The 19,725-nt window shown below is 41.5% G+C and overlaps 1 protein-coding gene across 1 annotated transcript in view; it reads left to right on the forward strand.

The window, feature by feature from the left end:
* LOC112250271 (A-kinase anchor protein 1, mitochondrial-like) overlaps window positions 1-19,725 on the forward strand; it is a 34,049-nt gene that overhangs the window by 6,566 nt on the left and 7,758 nt on the right. Inside the window, exon 3 of the mRNA XM_024420280.2 lies at window positions 478-662. Coding sequence (XP_024276048.1) covers window positions 478-662 — 185 coding nt within the window. The remainder of the gene's footprint in view (window positions 1-477; window positions 663-19,725) is intronic.

Here is a 19,725-nt window from a genome sequence, read left to right on the forward strand (position 1 = left end):
AATTTCTCACAATATATCAGTATCTTTCTGTTCAAGCTGACCTGTCCCCTTTATTTCTTAGTGTTGCTGTCACACACCAGTGGCTGGTGTCCTGTTTTAGCTCTGCCTTATGACTTCAGGACTGATTTTACTGCAGTGAAGAAATATCTTTATTTTGCAATACTCTAGCCTGCAGCTGCTAGAGTTCCCATATAGAATGTGAACCTGGTTTAGTCTCAGTACTAGCTAGACACCATACCGTAGACCGTTTTTACAGTTGCTGCTGAGGGAACATTCCCCTGCATGCTAATTTAACTTTTTGTATTGCCTTCTTGGCACAGTATTTTCAGGTAAGAGAACTCGTCGCCATGCCAGAATGTTTTCTTTCTCCCCTGTTACTGTTGTATGTGGGTGTTTTGTGTGCTGCTGTGTTTGCGAGGATACATTGTGTACACAACACAAGTGACTGTTTTTAGTGACTGATCCGTACTGCCCCAGGCTCTGGTGTGACCAGCATGGACTCTGTAGACCGTTACGTTGAACACGAAGCCAGGGACAACCAGCATATCAACAGTCCAAGTCCGCTAAGTCAACTGCTGAACAGTGATCAGCAAATTGAAAAATACATCCAGAGTTACAACAGCAGCCAGCCACCGACTGTTTGGGACATAGAGGTGCCTAAGGTGAGTCTACCTCCCCTGTCTAACTCTCTCATCACTTCACCACATTACTGATAATATATTTTCTCTGGCTACTGATTGCAATGTTAGGTTCTCTAATGTCGGTAATTTTTGGGCTTGTAGTAGGGACTTCAAATGTTGGACGCTATAGTCTTGAGCACCTAGTTAAATTGTGCTTAGGAACATAAAAAAAAATCTCTACGTAGTTTAACTAGTGAGAAATATATACAAAAGCATGTGGACACCATTTCAAGTTTGTGGATTCGGCTATTTCAGCCACTTGTTGCTGATAGGTGTATAAAATCGGGCACACCGCCATGCAATCTCCATTGACAAACATTGGCAGTAGAATGGCCTTACCGAAGAGCTCAGTGACTTTCAACATGGCATAGGATGCCACCTTTCCAACAAGTCAGTTTATAAAAGATCTGCCCTGCTAGAGCTGCCCTGGTCAACTTTAAGTGCTGTTATTGTGAAGTGGAAATGTGGTAGGCTACACAAGCTCAGAACGGGACTGCCGAGTGCTGAAGCGCGTAGCGTGTAAAAAAAAAAAAAATCATCTGTCCCTACAGAGTTCCAAACTGCCTCTGGAAGCAACGTCAGCACTAACTGTTCGTCGGGAGCTTCATGAAATGGGTTTCCATTGCCGAGCATCCTCACGCACACAAGCCTAAGATCACCATGTGCAATGTCAAGAGTCGGCTGGAGTGGTGTAAAGCTCCCCGCCATTGGACTCTGGAGCAGTGGAAACATGTTCTCTGGAGTGATGAATAACGCTTCACCATCTGGCAGTCCGACGGCCAAATCTAGGTTTTGCGGATGCCAGGAGAACACTACCTGTCCAAATGCATAGTGCCAACTGTCAAATTTGGTGGAGGAGGAATAATGGTCTGGGGCTATTTTTAATGGTTCGGGCTAGGCAACTTATTTCCAGTGAAGGGAAATCTTCTTGCTACAACATATGACATTCTAGACGATTCTGTGCTTCCAACTTTGTGGAAGGCCATTTCGTGTTTCAGCATCACAATGCCCCCATGTACAAAGCGAGGTCCATACAGAGATGGTTTGTTGATAAGTGTGGAAGAACTTGACTGGCCTGCACAGAGCCCTGACCTCAACTCCATTGAACACATTTCGGATGAATTGTCTAATCGCCCAACATCAGTGCCCGACCTCACTAATGAACGTGGCTGACTGGAAGCAAGTCCCAGCATCTAGTTGAAAGCCTTTCCAGAAGAGTGGAGGCTGTGAACGAAGCAAAGGGGGGGACCAGCTCCATATTAATGCTTATGATTTTGGAACGATATGTACAACAAGCAGGTGTCCACATACTTTTGGTGATGTGAAGTGTGTTTATAAAAAAGATGTACTACAAAAATCTTACTAAACCTAATTTAAGATATTTATTTTTCTATATCTAATACATTTATATTACGCTACTTTCCATGATGTGGACAGTATGTGTTACTACATTACACAAGCTGCTGTTTTTGACCACATCAAATTAGGGGGGAATTGCACCCTTTTTACCTCTGATTGGGGATGTTTGTATAAAAGTTTAGTCAACATGATCACACGATCAATTGCTTAAAACAGATCATTATTATTATACCTCCCTGACCAAGGCCCTTCTTCCCTGATTGATTTGGCCGGGCGGCCAGCTCTAGGAAGAGTCTTGGTGGTTCCAAACATCTTCCATTTAAGAATGCTGGACGCCACTGTGTTCTTGGGAACCTTCAATGCGGCAGAAATGTTTTGGTACCCTTCCCCAGACCTGTGCCTCGACGATCCTGTCTCGAAGCTCTACGGAGTGTTCCTACGACCTCATGGCTGGGTTTTTGCTCTGACATACACTGTCAACTGTGGAACCTTTTTATATAGACAGGTGTGTGTCTTTCCAAATCATGTCCAATCAATTGAATGTACCACAGGTGGATTCCAATCAAGTTGTAGAAACATCTCAAGGATGATCAATGGAAACAGGATGCTCATGAACTCCATTTTGGTTCTTCTAGCAAAGGGTCTGAATACTGAATAATGTTTATTTTAAATTTGTAAACATTTCTTAATCTGTTTTCGCTTTGTCATTATGAGGTATTGTTTGTAGATGTAGGATTTTCTTGGTATTTAATCAAGGCTGTAACAATGTGGAAAAAGTCAAGGGGCCTGAATATTTTCCGAATGCACTATATAGGTTATTCCAAGTTTCCCAGTGGCTTTTGTATAATGTATGTTTAAACGGCACATTTAACCAAAAGAAATTGCCCCAGTTGTATTGTTTTCAACATGTAATGATATGCGTGATATAACAAAAGTTTGACCAGATTTTTTACATGGACGATACATTGGAGATAATATACGATAACTAATAGAACAACATGAAACGTCTAAGAAGCCAGGCCTGGTATTCATAGCAGATTTTGAAAAGGCCTTTTAATAAAGTAAGGCTGGATTTTATATATAAATGCCTGGATTTTTTTCAATTTTGGGGAGTCTCTTATTCAATGGGTAGAAATGATGTATAGCAACCCCAGCTGTAAAATAGTAAATAGAGGCTATTTCTCAGAGCTTAAAAACTGGAGGGCCATCCTTAACAGGTTTTCTCAATTTCTGCCTGAAAACACACCCTAATCTAACTGCCTGAAGCTCAGGCCCAGAAGCAAGGATATGCATATTCTTGTTATCATTTGAAAGGAAACACTCTGAAGTTTGTGGAAATGTGAATTGAATGTAGGAGAATATAACACAATAGATCTGGTAGAAGAAAATACAAGGAAATAATCAGATGTTTACTGTTGTTGCATCTTTGAAATGAACAAGAACAGCCAAACATTCAGATATGTTCTTATTTGAAATTATCCACAGCATCATAAGTGGGCAACAGTATTTGACCAAAGTTTCAGACGGGTTCCTTCAGGAATGAGTGCAGTCACCCAGGTGTCCCTCACAAATTTCCCAAAATGTGCCCGAATTGGTACATTGCAAATAACTATATACAAAACATTTATTCTAACATACCCCCCAAAAAATATATATTTGAACAATAAAAAAAAAAAAATGTAATGGGAAAAAATGAATATATCAAAATAACAAGAGTACCTATTTATACTTTCAATGTACAATAATGTGGAGACCCTCAGTCCTCCACACAATATTGTGCTGCTGATGCCATAGCCCATAGCAGTGTCTTTCTGGTGTGAAGCAGAGAGTCACTGAACAGGTGGTGTAGGTGACAGGGGATTTCTTGTGGCAAAGAGCACAACGAAGCCTCCCTACTGAGCCTGTTTTGCCCTGAGGCACATTCCTGCCTGCAATGATGAATTTTGGCATGTGAACACCACTGGTTGGAGCGGAGGGGACAGAAGGTGTAACAGTGGTCTTGCTGTAGCTAGCAAGCTCCTGGATGAGCAGCTCCCTGAAGGCTAGCTGTGCGATGGGGGGGCTGTCCACAGCTCTTAGCCATTTCCTTCTGGAGCATGAAGGCATTCACCACAGCAATGTCAATGAAATGATAAAACAATGTCTTGTACCATTTCATGGTCTTGTGGAGAACATTATAGTAGCCTATCAGCACATCTGACAGGTCCATACCTCCCATGCTCTTGTTGTCCTTCACAGCAGCTGGAATGGGGACATTTTTGGTGGTCCATGCCCCAGTATCACCACTGAAGGACTTGTGGATACTGGAGCACATGACCACCTCCCTGGTATCCATCCACTTCACAAAGAGCAGGCCATCCTCGCGAATCCATCTCATGCTACCCTGCTCGGCCCGCTTAGGCATGTCATTCACCCTGGTTTTCGGAAATCCCACTCTGTTGGTCCGAATGGTGCCTCAGGCCCACATCTCCAGCTTCCTCAGGTCTATGAACAAGGTAGGGCTTGTTTACAGGTTATCCACAAACAGTTTGTTCCTTAGCAGCTGAAAATCCATAACGGAGTCATAGCTAATGCCCTTACCGGTCACACAACTGCTCTTCCCCTCATAGATAACAAAAAATTATAATAATTGCACGTGTATGCACACGCAGAATCGGCCAAAACAAACACTTTGTAACCCCATTTAGTTGGTTTGTTGCACATGTACTGTTTTTGGCCAATTCTGGCCTTTTTGAGGCTACCATTCTCTCATCTATGGAAAGGTTCTAGGTGGGCTGAAAATAAGTATTGCAGGCCTCGATGTTGTGGTAGAGGTTTAATTTTGCAGAGCTTATCAAACCTTGTCGTACCTCGCTTCTTCTCGTTGTCCTCAACTTTTGGGTCACTGATATGACGCGACCGTGAGATTGTCAGAAACCTTTTGCATGACATGACCGTGGTGGGGAAATGCAGTTGATAGAGGGGTGCAGTTTTCCAGTAGTCCTTCAGGGTTTTTAGCTTTACAAGACCCATGTAAATGACCATAGAAAGGTAACAAAAAAGATCTGACATGGAAATGGGCTTCCATGTCTCTTTCTTGCCTTCCTGCTTCTTAGCTCCGTACTTATTTGTGTTCAACACCAGGGAATCAACAACTGCCGAGGTGAAAAACAACTGAAGGTCATGTCCAGCTGAGATCCTGGTGGCCTTTTTGGTCTGAATATTGGAGGTGGAGGCGCCACATCCTCCTCTCTGCCAGCAGGTTCCACACTTCCCTTCCTCTGCTTCTTTGTCACCGACTTCACACCTCTAGATGGCCGGGTGGGGGTAGGTGTGGTGCCAGGGACAGCAGGGGTCCTGCTGGATGGACCAGCTTCAGTGGGGGATGGGCACCTTGGCAGTATTGGCTCACAATCAGAATTGCTGGGACTGTGAAATAAAGACAGACACACAGACAGATTATATATAGAGTAGGGAAACAATCACTGGTGAGGAGCGGTTCCATTCCATTTTTAGATCAAATAAAATGTAAAAAAGTATATACAGACAGACATGCACCCACCCACAATGTAGAGCAATGTGTACTTTACACATTTCATTACTGATTTATTTTTATATATGGCAAATAAAATATCTCAAACAACTCAAATTAATAATATTTGATATTAATTTCAAACAATGTTACTCACCAATCCAACACGGAATCTTCTCCATACAAGAACATCTCTTCAGATTTTGAGTCAAGTATTCTCCCTGCCCGAATCATCATGGAGTAATTCACTGCCACTATCCCTATCAATTTCTTCAATAATATCATCTTGGAGTAATTCACTATCAATTTCTTCAATAGTATCGTGTAGATCTGTATATTTTGACTGTCTTTGATTTGACAGATTTACTCGCCATAATTCTTCTCTGAAAATGCTCTCAAAACAAAAATGCTGTGCGTAACCAGCGTGGCTGCTTCTGGTAGAATTTTCAATTGCGACTGGCTGTGTTTACGCTCGAGTTTCCCACAAAGGCTAGTCTTCCCGGATAGAACCATTACCTATTACCGTTTACCTCAGCTCATTGGCTATCTACCAAGCTAGATTTCAAGACGATCAGTGTTCATTGGTCTGAAATACAGTCAATCAACGAAGAACTGGTCATATCATTGGTGCGCAATGAGGACATAGTTTGGTGTGTTCAAATCAGTTCCTTTCGGTCAATATGTCCCGGGGAAAAAAACATGGGGTATGGCTGTGTTACTAACAAACGGAGGATTGCAATGAAACCAAACATGGCTCGATAAACGTCTGTTTAGAGTGAGTAATTACATTGAATGTTACGTCCAAAGTTGAAGGACACTGAATTTACGATACAAGCCGCTTACAAAATGTTTCGTGTTAGGCTATTAAAAATGGATTATATCGAACAAAATGACAATATATTGTTTGTCGTGACCTTTAGTATTGCCAAAAGATCTTCAAAGGTAATTGATTAATTTTATTCCTATTTCTGACTTTCGTGACTAATTTACTTGGCTGGTAACTGTATGTGATGTTTTGTCTGCTGATCGATAATCGCATGGTTTGATTTCACAGTAAAGCCTTTTTGAAATCTGACACGGTGGCTAGATTAACAAGAGGTTTAGCTTTCATTTGGTGTATTGTACTTATGATTTTAATTCAAGTTAAATATTTATAATTGCATTTCTGCAATTTTTGTCAACGTTCCGCTAGCGGAACCCCGGTCTTAGACAGGTTTTAACTGTCGGAGTTAAACGAGGGTGTTCGCTGTCACCATATCTATTCGTTATGGAGCTCGAAATGCTAGCTCTTAATATCAGATCAAATAACAACAAAGGATTAAGAAATCCAAGGCTTAAAAACAAATGTGTCCATGTATGCCAGTGACTCAAGTGCTATATTAAGTCTGGATGCTAGATCCCTGCAATGTCTCATTGAAGATCTAAACTTTTGCCTCTGGACTAAACTAATTCTGATAAGTGTATCAACTTTCGCATTTACCCTGAACTTTACCTATACAATGGGCTGATGGTGAAGGAGACATACTTGGTATTCATATCCCAAAATATATAAATGAGCTCTTCAATGAATTTGAATAGAAAACTAGTAAAATAGACAAGATCCTGCCAATACCTGTCTAACTCCTTAGTCATATCTCCGTTTACTACCTACGTATGGTGCTACGTACTCTTGATTTTTATTTTATTTATTTTAAATCATGTGAGTAAATTATTTTGTGCCCATCTATATAATGAATATGAACTGGGTGGTTAGACATTTTTAAAGCACTAAACCTCTCTCTAAAAGCTTCACAAATATTTTAATTTAACAAAATGTGACTCACCACCTAGATTTGATCTTATGTAGCAACATTTGAATGCCTGTTTTTATTTTTACATAAGATAAAAGTAGACTCGGAGCTAGAAGATGATATAATCATACACTGCATTTGTGGAAACGATGGGAAAGTAATTCTGCTTTGAAAGTTGATCAACTTTTAAACTCTCTTTTGAGAACTCTTCAATGTTTTGGTACAACTTTTGGAGAGTCCTTCTGTGTTTACACCATTCAGTATTGGTCACACCCTCTTAAGCCTGAGTCCCATTTCTTTAAGGGTTGATCCAACCATTCTGTACTATCTTGCCAGCTACTTCCAGACATCAGAGAGGGGGAACAGCTCATTGAACATTACTCTCCCTATGGCTTTCTGTGGTTTTGCATTCAGAGCGCACACTGAATCCTCTGGCCAATAAGTACAGTTCCGAAAGCTCTGACCTCACAACTACAGTCAAGCATTGGCTAGCTAATTCCAGACACATAATAAGAAAACATCCCACTCTGACCATTTTACTCGCCCTAGCAAAACTGGTTAGGCTTTTTTCATGTTATCTAGCGCGTTGGTGACTAACTGTGCTGCTAGCAACAATTGAATTACGCTTTGTTGCCAACGTTTACTGACATATTCAACGGGTGTTAAACATTCAAAAATGCATCAGTTATTCTGCGCTCTTGCACGTGAAGATGAGTCATTTGTTAAGAAATGTAGCTAGCTAGGTAAACGATGAATCCCAACGCATGACGTAACTTTAGTTAGTTAGCTAACAGTACACTTTAACTTGACATGAAAATGCTTTGTCAAAATTAGTGGAGTCTTTTGTTAAGACATATCGCTAACTAAATAATGGACCATAATCACAACTCATGACGTTACTACCCTGCATGAATCAGCAGGTAGCTAACCAACGAGGTTATATGGCTGTAGCTAGTGTCTGAGAAATTAAGAATAAGATCATATACATAGCATTAGCTAGAGACCCAGCCAACTAATGTTAGCTAGCTAACAGTACACTTGAAATGAAACTACTTTCTGTCAAAATTAGAAACGTGTAATATCTGAATCTTACCAGTATACATCATGGTTTGATGCGTCTCCGGTCTGATGCCATGCATCTCGTTGCCTTAGTTTGACGATGTAATCCAGACTCGTGTTTCCTCCTTAGCTATCATACCCGAATTCCACTTTTTCTTTGGCTAAACCAACTAGGCTCGTAATTTAACCTTTTTTTTCCGTATTTACAGGTGGCATACAAGTTTGATATTAAGGCACATCAAAGTTGTTAGAATGCATTTCTGCCAAAAGAAGCACATTTTGATAATACATTTTTTACTTTCAAACAGCTCTCCTGTGAAGTCGTGACTTGCGACATACGCCTAGTTTCTTGAATCGGCTCACAAATGGCCCAAGTAGATTACTAAAAGCTCAACCATGGTTTAAAAATAGCCTTTTTGTCATGTCTCATTTTCGATTTAAATGAAAAATATTTAAAAGTATCTCTTTTTCAAAAAAGTACTGCAGAGCTGCTTTCAATTTCATCCCCCAAAAACGATAGAACAAATTATGGTTGAATGTACTGGTTGGTAAAAGACCTGTATCTATGGAAAATATGTTTGTTTTTAAATCGTAATGGTAGTTGTCTTTTTCATGGAGTTATCATAAGGTCTGCTCAATCCAATATATTACAACTAATTGATTACAGAATTACCCCAAAATGGAGGAGGCAGGTGGCAGTGAGAGGAGGTAGGGATTCAATGGCAGTTAACTATAGCCTTAAGAAGAAAGTTAGGCCAAGTTGCTTTTTCTTAGGTTTCTCCTTAAGCAAGAAGTTCAGAAGAAATTATATTCTTGGAAATAGTTATTGGAAATGTTGTTAATTACAAGATGACTAAATCCTTGTCTTAAATTCAGGGCAGTGAGAGAATAAGCTCATGAAAGCAATTGAACATGTTTAATTCACTCAAACTTTATCTGAAAGTTTCAGTATTGGTTCTTTTAAACCCAAACCCAACAGTATTCTCAGTACAAAATATGCTAACATGATTGCTTAGATGGCCAACAAAATTGGTTGCCTAGCAACAAACATATTAAGCATATTCATAAGAAAATCATTAAATATTAAGATATTGTTGAGCAATTGCACTTACAAACTATCTTATGAACCAATTAATTTTTTTCTTAAGCTTATGTTTTTGAGTAAGAAGTGTTTTGTGAATCTGGATCCTGGTGTGTGTGGATCAAAACTGCATTCAAACTCACACGTGCGTACATGCACTCAAATGTATACAGTTGGCTTTTTAAAATATTTTTTGTTTTGCATTTTTATGTTTTTCTCTTTTGTGAATTTTGTTGGCATGTGCATGGGAGGCAGAAGTCTGAACTGTGGGGGGCAGTTGATTGCCTGGTGGCTGGGAGCTTGGGCTGGTGGCTGGTAGGTCGCTGGTTTGGGTTGCCCTTTTTGACTTGGTGGGAGATCTGTCGACGTGCCCTTGGGTGGGACACTTGACCCGGGTAGCTCCTGTGGGTCACTTTGGATGGGAGTTAGATCACTGAATGTAATGTAAATATTGAGTGGCTTCACTACAGGTAGATTTTTAATAGTCAATAATATATATTTTTTTAATATATATGCTGGCGACCTACTTCAGAGGTTGAAAGACTGGGGCCCTAGTCAGACGTGTCTTTCATACCATCCACTGCTTCCGAGTATATTACTCGCTAAAGTTTAGTCCCTGGACAATAAAGTAGACGAGCTCAGGGTCTCCTTCCAGAGAGCCATTAAGCACTGTAACATACTGTTTTACGGAATCATGGCACTCTCTGGATATATTGCCCTGTCCATTCAGCCAGCAGAGTTATCCGTCCATCTCATGGACAGAAAGTACTCTGGGCAGTGTAAGAGAGGCGGAGGAGTTTGTTTCATTACTAACAATCATGGTGTGATTGTGGTAACGTACAGGAACTCAAGTCCTTTTGTTCTCCCTATCTGGAATACCTCACCATCAAATGCCGACAGCATTGCCTCCCGAGATTATCCTTTTCTTCGGTCATATTCCCCGCCCACCCCAAGCTGACACGACTGCTCTCAAGGAACTGTGCAAACTGGAATCTGCATATCACGAGGCCACATTTTACTGTAGCTGGGGAATTTATTAAAGGAAGTCTGAGGAAAACACTACCAAAATTCTGTCCGCACATCTCCTGTGCTATACGTGCAACATGGACCCTGGCTCATTGCTACTTTCCCTTCCTGGACAGAAACAAGGCCCTCCCTTTGGCAAATCACGCCTCCATTCTGCTCCTCCACATCTATAGACATAAAGTTAAACCGGAAGCTACCGTGGTAAGGACTGTTCAACATTGGCCTGACCAATCAGAATCTGTGATTTTTTTGATCATGTGGCCTGGGAAATGTTCCAGGACGCCTCAGAATAGTATCGACAAATACACTGAATCGGTGAAGTGCTTAGGATGTTCCCACTGACGAATTTATCCAAACCAAAAACTGTGGATAGATGGCAACATTTGTGCAAAACTGAAAGCACAAACCACCGCATTTAACTACGTCAAGGTGACTGGGAACATGAACATTTACAAACCGATCAGCTACGTCCTCAAGACAATCGGAGACAAAACGACAGTACAGGGAGAAAGTGGAGTCACATTTCAATTGCTCAGACACGAGTCATACTGTATATGGCAGGGACTCCAGATAATCACGTCTCATAAAGGGAAAGCCAGCCACGTTGCATACACAGACGCCTCGCTCCCAGACCAGCTAAACCCCTTTACCTGATTAAACCTATGGCAAGACCTGAAAATGGTTGTCTTGCAATGATCAACGACCAATTTAAAAATTAAAATTAACGCTGCTTGAAAAATTTGAAAAGAATAATGGGCAAATGTTGCACATTGTAGGTGTGGAAAGCTCTTAGACTTACTCAGAAAGACTCACAGCTGTAATTGCTGCCAAAGATGCTTCTACAAAGTATTTCAACTGTCGGAGTAAAATAAGGTTGTCCACTATCGGCATATCTATTTATTATTACAATCGAAATGTTAGCTGTTAAAATTCGATCCAACAATAATCCAACAAACCGCATGCAATGCAGGTGAAGAAGCACGGTGGCTAGGAAGAACTTCCTAGAAATGCCAAAACCTAGAGAGGAATCAGGCTATGAGGGGTGGCCAGTCCTCTTCTGGCTGTGCTGGGTGGAGATTATAACAGAACATGGCCGAGATGTTCAATTGTTCATAAATGACCCGCATGGTTAAATAATAATAATAATCACAGTAGTTGTCGAGGGTGCAGCAAGTCAGCACCTCAGGAGTAAATGTCAGTTGGCTTTTCATAGCCGATCATTAAGAGCATCTCTACCACTCTTGCTGTCTCTAGAGAGTTGAAAACAGCAGGTCTGGGACAAGTAGCACGTCCGGTGAACAGGTCAGGATTCCATGGCCGCAGGCAGAACAGTTGAAACTGGAGCAGCAGCACGGCCAGGGGCTGGAGGCTGAGACAGGAGGGGTCAGGAGACACGGTGGCCCCATCTGATGATACCCCCAGACAGGGCCAAACAGGAAGGATATAACTCCACCCACTTTGCCAAAGCACAGCCCCCACACCACTAGAGGGATATCTTCAACCACCAACTTACCATCCTGAGACAAGGCCGAGTATAGCCCACAAAGATCTCCGCCACGGCACAACCCAAGGGGGGGGGGCGCCAACCCAGACAGGAAGATCACGTCAGTGACTCAACCCACTCAAGTGATACACCCCTCCTAGGGACGGCATGAAAGAGCACCAGTAAGCCAGTGACTCAGCCCCTGTAATAGGGTTAGAGGCAGAGAATCCCAGTGGAGAGAGCGGAACCGGCCAGGCAGAGACAGCAAGGGCGGTTCGTTGCTCCAGAGCCTTTCCGTTCACCTTCACACTCCTGGGCCAGACTACACTCAATCATTTGACCCACTGAAGAGATGAGTCTTCAGTAAAGACTTAAAGGTTGAGACCGAGTCTGCGTCTCTCACATGGGTAGGCAGACTATTCCATAAAAATGGAGCTCTATAGGAGAAAGCCCTGCCTCCAGCTGTTTGCTTAGAAATTCTCCTGACAATTAGGAGGCCTGCGTCTTGTGACCGTAGCGTACGTGTAGGTATGTACGGCAGGACCAAATCAGAAAGATTGGAGCAAGCCCATGTAATGCTTTGAAGGTTAGCAGTAAAACCTTTAAATCAGCCCTTGCCTTAACAGGAAGCCAGTGTAGGGAGGCTAGCACTGGAGTAATATGATCAAAGTTTTTGGTTCTAGTCAGGATTCTAGCAGCTGTATTTAGCACTAACTGATGTTTTATTTAGTGCTTTATCCGGGTAGCCGAAAAGTAGAGCATTGCAGTAGTCTAACCTAGAAGTAACAAAAGCATGAATACATTTTTCTGCAGCATTTTTGTACAGAACGTTTTTGATTTTTGCAATGTTACGTAGATGGGGGAAAAAAGCTGTCCTTGAAACAGTCTTGATATGTTCGTCAAAAGAGAGATCAGGGTCCAGAGTAACGCTGAGGTCCTTCGGTTGTACAGTCGTCTCAAATAAAACTATCAAGATTAATTGTCAGATTCAACAGAAGATTGCTTTGTTTCTTGGGACCTAGAACAAGCATCTCTGTTTTGTCTGAGTTTAAAAGAAAGTTTGCAGCCATCCACTTCCTTATGTCTGAAACACAGGCTTCTATCGAGGGCAATTTTAGGGCTTCACCATGTTTCATTGAAATGTACAGCTGTGTGTCATCCGCATAGCAGTGAAAGTTAACATTTATGTTTTCGAATGACATCCCCAAGAGGTAAAATATACAGTGAAAACAATAGTGGTCCTAAAACGGAACCTTGAGGAACATCGACATTTACAGTTGATTTGTCAGAGGACAAACCATTCAGAGACAAACTGATATCTTTCCGACAGATAAGATCTAAACCAGGCCAGAACTTGTCCGTTGTGACCAATTTGGGTTTCCAATCTCTCCAAAAGAATGTGGTGATCGATGGTATCAAAAGCAGCACTAAGGTCTTGGAGCACGAGGACAGATGCAGAGCCTCTGTCTGATACCATCATAGAGGATCTAGATACCTTTTCTAACATCTCTGGATTAAAATCAAATTATGATAAGTGTACTATTACATATTGGATAACAATAAAATGCAACTTTTACGTTACTGTGTAGTTAACTAATAAAATGGTCTGACGGGCATGTGGACATACTCTGTATACATATCCTGAAATTATCTCACTCAGTACATTTTAATAGAAAGTTAGCAAAAGATAAGATCTTGCTACCATGGAAAGGAAAATACCTGTCTATTTGTGGGAAAATCACCCTGATTTAAGTCTTTAGTCATATCACAGTTTACCTAGTTGCATATTTTTACCTTTAAAATTTTTTTTTTAACTAGGCAAGTCCGTTAAAAGAACAAATACTTATTTTCAATGACGGCCTAGGAACAGTGAGTTAACTTTTTATTTTTTATTTAACCAGGTAGGCTAGTTGAGAACAAGTTCTCATTTGCAACTGCGACCTGGCCAAGATAAAGCATAGCAGTGTGAACAGACAACACAGAGTTACACATGGAGTACACATGAAGTCAATAACACAGTAGAAAAAAAGGGGAGTCTATATACATTGTGTGCAAAAGGCATGAGGAGGTAGGAGAATAATTACAATTTTGCAGATTAACCGTGGAGTGATAAATGATCAGATGGTCATGTACAGGTAGAGATATTGGTGTGCAAAAGAGCAGAAAAGTAAATAAATAAAAACAGTATGGGGATGAGGTAGGTAAAAATGGGTGGGCTATTTACCGATAGACTATGTACAGCTGCAGCGATCGGTTAGCTGCTCAGATAGCAGATGTTTGAAGTTGGTGAGGGAGATAAAAGTCTCCAACTTCAGCGATTTTATTTATTATTATTTTTTTTTTGCGCAATTCGTTCCAGTCACAGGCAGCAGAGAACTGGAACGAAAGGCGGCCAAATGAGGTGTTGGCTTTAGGGCTGATCAGTGAGATACACCTGCTGGAGCGCGTGCTACGGATGGGTGTTGCCATCGTGACCAGTGAACTGAGGTAAGGCGGAGCTTTACCTAGCATGGACTTGTAGATGACCTGGAGCCAGTGGGTCTGGCGACGAATATGCAGCGAGGGCCAGCCGACTAGAGCATACAAGTCGCAGTGGTGGGTGGTATAAGGTGCTTTAGTGACAAAACGGATGGCACTGTGATAAACTGCATCCAGTTTGCTGAGTAGAGTGTTGGAAGCAATTTTGTAGATGACATCGTCGAGGATCGGTAGGATAGTCAGTTTTACTAGGGTAAGTTTGGCGGCGTGAGTGAAGGAGGCTTTGTTGCGGAATAGAAAGCCGACTCTTGATTTGATTTTCGATTGGAGATGTTTGATATGAGTCTGGAAGGAGAGTTTACACTCTAGCCAGGCACCTAGGTTCTTATAGATGTCCACATATTCAAGGTCGGAACCATCCAGGGTGGTGATGCTGGTCAGGCGTGCGGGTACAGGCAGCGAACGGTTGAAAATCATGCATTTGGTTTTACTAGCGTTTAAGAGCAGTTGGAGGCCACGGAAGGAGTGTTGTATGGCATTGAAGCTCGTTTGGAGGTTAGATAGCACAGTGTCCAAGGACGGGCCGGAAGTATATAGAATGGTGTCGTCTGCGTAGAGGTGGATCAGGGAATCGCCTGCAGCAAGAGCAACATCATTGATATATACAGAGAAAAGAGTCAGCCTGAGAATTGAACCCTGTGGTACCCCCATAGAGACTGCCAGAGGACCGGACAGCATGTCCTCTGATTTGACACACTGAACTCTGTCTGCAAAGTAATTGGTGAACCAGGCAAGGCAGTCATCCGAAAAACCGAGGCTACTGAGTCTGCCGATAAGAATATGGTGATTGACAGAATCGAAAGCCTTGGCCAGGTCGATGAAGACGGCTGCACAGTACTGTCTTTTATCGATGGCGGTTATGATATCGTTTAGTACCTTGAGCGTGGCTGAGGTGCACCCGTGACCAGCTCGGAAACCAGATTGCACAGCGGAGAAGGTACGGTGGGATTCGAGATGGTCAGTGACCTGTTTGTTGACTTGGCTTTCGAAGACCTTAGATAGGCAGGGCAGGATGGATATAGGTCTGTAACAGTTTGGGTCCAGGGTGTCTCCCCCTTTGAAGAGGGGGATGACTGCGGCAGCTTTCCAATCCTTGGGGATCTCAGACGATATGAGAGGTTGAACAGGCTGGTAATAGGGGTTGCGACAATGGCGGCGGATATTTTCAGAAATAGAGGGTCCAGATTGTCAAGCCCAGCGGATTTGTACGGGTCCAGGTTTTGCAGCTCTTTCAGAACATCTGCTATCTGGATTTGGATAAAGGAGAACCTGGGCGAGTAGCTGCAGGGGGGGCAGAGCTGTTGGCCGAGGTTGGAGTAGCCAGGCGGAAGGCATGGCCAGCTGTTGAGAAATGCTTGTTGAAGTTTTCGATAATCATGGATTTATCGGTGGTGACCGTGTTACCTAGCCTCAGTGCAGTGGGCAGCTGGGAGGAGGTGCTCCCATCTGTTCAGGGGCTGAACGACAGATTTGTACCTTGTCAGCTTGGGGGTTTGAACTTGCAACCTTCTGGTTACTAGTCCAAGACTCTAACCACTAGACCACCCTGCCGCCCCCTATGGTTTTGCCTACACCTAGTGACCTGCTTTTAAATTATATGAACAAAAAATATTAAATTTTATTTGTAATGGCAAGCCAGACAATTAGACAGGCCTATTTATGTATTGAATATGCATTTGGATTGCAGAAATTATTAACGCATTAGACCTCTCACAAAAGGCATCAGTCATACAAAAGTTATTATACTTATGTAAATCTGAAATGGTTCTCTAGTATATTTGTAAGAATGTCTCACCCAATGTTCAAGAATGGCCTTTTCCCTTTTCAGATTACAACCACTAACTAATTTCTGTTGTTTAAAAACAAATGCATCTCCTATATATATATATATTTTTTTTTTTTTTTTTTTTAAACAAGCCATAGAAAGTTGGTTGCTATTTCAGTTTATTCCACCTGAAAAGACAGAACAAATAATACAACAAATATTGTGGTTTAAACTCAAATATACTAATTTGATTTAAAAAAAATAGTTTTTAGATCAAATATTTAGTGCCTTGCCAAAGTATTCGGCCCCCTTGAACTTTGCGACCTTTTGCCACATTTCAGGCTTCAAACATAAAGATATAAAACTGTATTTTTTTGTGAAGAATCAACAAGTGGGACACAATCATGAAGTGGAACGACATTTATTGGATATTTCAAACTTTTTTAACAAATCAAAAACTGAAAAATTGGGCGTGCAAAATTATTCAGCCCCCTTAAGTTAATACTTTGTAGCGCCACCTTTTGCTGCGATTACAGCTGTAAGTCGCTTGGGGTATGTCTCTATCAGTTTTGCACATCGAGAGACTGACATTTTTTCCCATTCCTCCTTGCAAAACAGCTCGAGCTCAGTGAGGTTGGATGGAGAGCATTTGTGAACAGCAGTTTTCAGTTCTTTCCACAGATTCTCGATTGGATTCAGGTCTGGACTTTGACTTGGCCATTCTAACACCTGGATATGTTTATTTTTGAACCATTCCATTGTAGATTTTGCTTTATGTTTTGGATCATTGTCTTGTTGGAAGACACATCTCCGTCCCAGTCTCAGGTCTTTTGCAGACTCCATCAGGTTTTCTTCCAGAATGGTCCTGTATTTGGCTCCATCCATCTTCCCATCAATTTTAACCATCTTCCCTGTCCCTGCTGAAGAAAAGCAGGCCCAAACCATGATGCTGCCACCACCATGTTTGACAGTGGGAATGGTGTGTTCAGGGTGATGAGCTGTGTTGCTTTTACGCCAAACATAACGTTTTGCATTGTTGCCAAAAAGTAAAATTTTGGTTTCATCTGACCAGAGCACCTTCTTCCACATGTTTGGTGAGTCTCCCAGGTGGCTTGTGGCAAACTTTAAACAACACTTTTTATGGATATCTTTAAGAAATGGCTTTCTTCTTGCCACTCTTCCATAAAGGCCAGATTTGTGCAATATACGACTGATTGTTGTCCTATTGACAGTGTCTCCCACCTCAGCTGTAGATCTCTGCAGTTCATCCAGAGTGATCATGGGCCTCTTGGCTGCATCTCTGATCAGTCTTCTCCTTGTATGAGCTGAAAGTTTAGAGGGACGGCCAGGTCTTGGTAGATTTGCAGTGGTCTGATACTCCTTCCATTTCAATATTATCGCTTGTACAGTGCTCCTTGGGATGTTTAAAGCTTGGGAAATCTTTTTGTATCCAAATCCGGCTTTAAACTTCTTCACAACAGTATCTCGGACCTGCCTGGTGTGTTCCTTGTTCTTGATGATGCTCTCTGCGCTTTTAACGGACCTCTGAGACTATCACAGTGCAGGTGCATTCATACGGAGACTTGATTACACACAGGTGGATTGTATTTATCATCATTAGTCATTTAGGTCAACATTGGATCATTCAGAGATCCTCACTGAACTTCTGGAGAGAGTTTGCTGCACTGAAAGTAAAGGGGCTGAATAATTTTGCACGCCCAATTTTTCAGTTTTTGATTTGTTAAAAAAGTTTGAAATATCCAATAAATGTCGTTCCACTTCATGATTGTGTCCCACTTGTTGTTGATTCTTCACAAAAAAATACAGTATTATATCTTTATGTTTGAAGCCTGAAATGTGGCAAAAGGTCGCAAAGTTCAAGGGGGCCGAATACTTTCGCAAGGCACTGTAAAAAAGGTATATTTGTAAATGATATCATAAAAAGGACTGGTGGAGTTACAGTATGTGTCACATGCAGCTAACACAGACATATGGCAATGTCTGCTCTACCCAAAATGACAACTAATTGCAGCGTTACTACAAAAATGGAAGAGGCAAGTGGAAGGGCGAAAAAGTAAAGAACTTGTCTGTCGGCCCTGCATTAAAGACCACAAATGGTTAAAGAGAATTGCGATAAATACAAATATACTAGTTTCATTTAAGGACTAAAAAATTGACAGGTGTGCCATATAAATTGCAAAATAGTTGAAGAGATTTTCTATGTACCGATTCCATGGCACATGGTTTATGAATTGACATGCAAAATGACGCCGGATTCAAAACTTAAAATATTTAAATTTATTATACAAAATTCTTGCAACCAATAGAATGTTATATGGGGGATACAATCTTCCCAGCTCTGCAGATTTTGCTGTGAGGAAGCAGCATCATTAGATTTTTATTTTGGTACAGTCTATGTACTGGAGCTCGTTTTTGGTCACAGGTCCAGGAATGGATGAAGAATTACAACATTTACCTAATACTAACTCTACAGATAGCAATACTGGGTGATTTGAAAAGTCCTAGTCAATCGATCAACAATATAATTATTTTAGCAACATTTTTTTTATTTTACAATCTGTAGAAACTATGAGAATATAAAGGTTCAGTACTTTTGTGAAGCATCACAGCACAGTTGACAAATATATGGCAAATATAAATAATTCTATTTTGTAGTAGAAATAGGACTAAAAACAAAATAGAACTATTGTAAAATAGGCTTCAACTTTCAGTTTATACATAATCTAGGTGTTATCAGTTTACTCCAATTGAGGGAGGGGTGGTAGGGTTTGCGGGGAATAATAAAGGTATATTCTACAAAGTGTTTTTTACCCACAAATGTATGGGGGATTGGAAATGATGCAGACAATTACATTGATGGAAGCAACAATCTGTCCACAATATTAAAGCTGATCCACCCCCTAAAAAAAAAAATCAAATGTATTCAAATAGCCCTTACATCAGCTGCAATATCAAAGTGCTGTACAGAAACCCAGCCGAAAAACCCCAAACAGCAAGCAATGCAGGTGTAGAAGCACAGTGGCTAGGAAAAACTCCCTAGAAAGGTCAAAACCTAGAGAGGAACCAGGCTGAGGGGTGGCCAGTCCTCTTCTGGCTCTGCCGGGTGGAGATTATAACCGAACATGGCCAAGATGTTCATAAATGACCAGCATGGTCAAATAATAGTAATCACAGTGAACAGGTCAGGGTTCCATAGCCGCAGGCAGAACAGTTGAAACTGGAGCAGCAGCACGACCAGGTGGACTGGGGACAACAAGGAGTCATCATGCCAGGTAGTTCTGAGGCATGGTCCTAGGGCTCAGGTCCTCCGAGAAAGAGAGAGCATACTTAAATTCACACAGGACACCAGGTAAGACAGGAGAAATACTCCAGATAAAACAAACTGACTGAAAAAGAGGAAACAAATAATATT

Source organism: Oncorhynchus tshawytscha, linkage group LG30, assembly GCF_018296145.1.
Source record: "Oncorhynchus tshawytscha isolate Ot180627B linkage group LG30, Otsh_v2.0, whole genome shotgun sequence".
Lineage (NCBI taxonomy): Eukaryota > Metazoa > Chordata > Actinopteri > Salmoniformes > Salmonidae > Oncorhynchus > Oncorhynchus tshawytscha.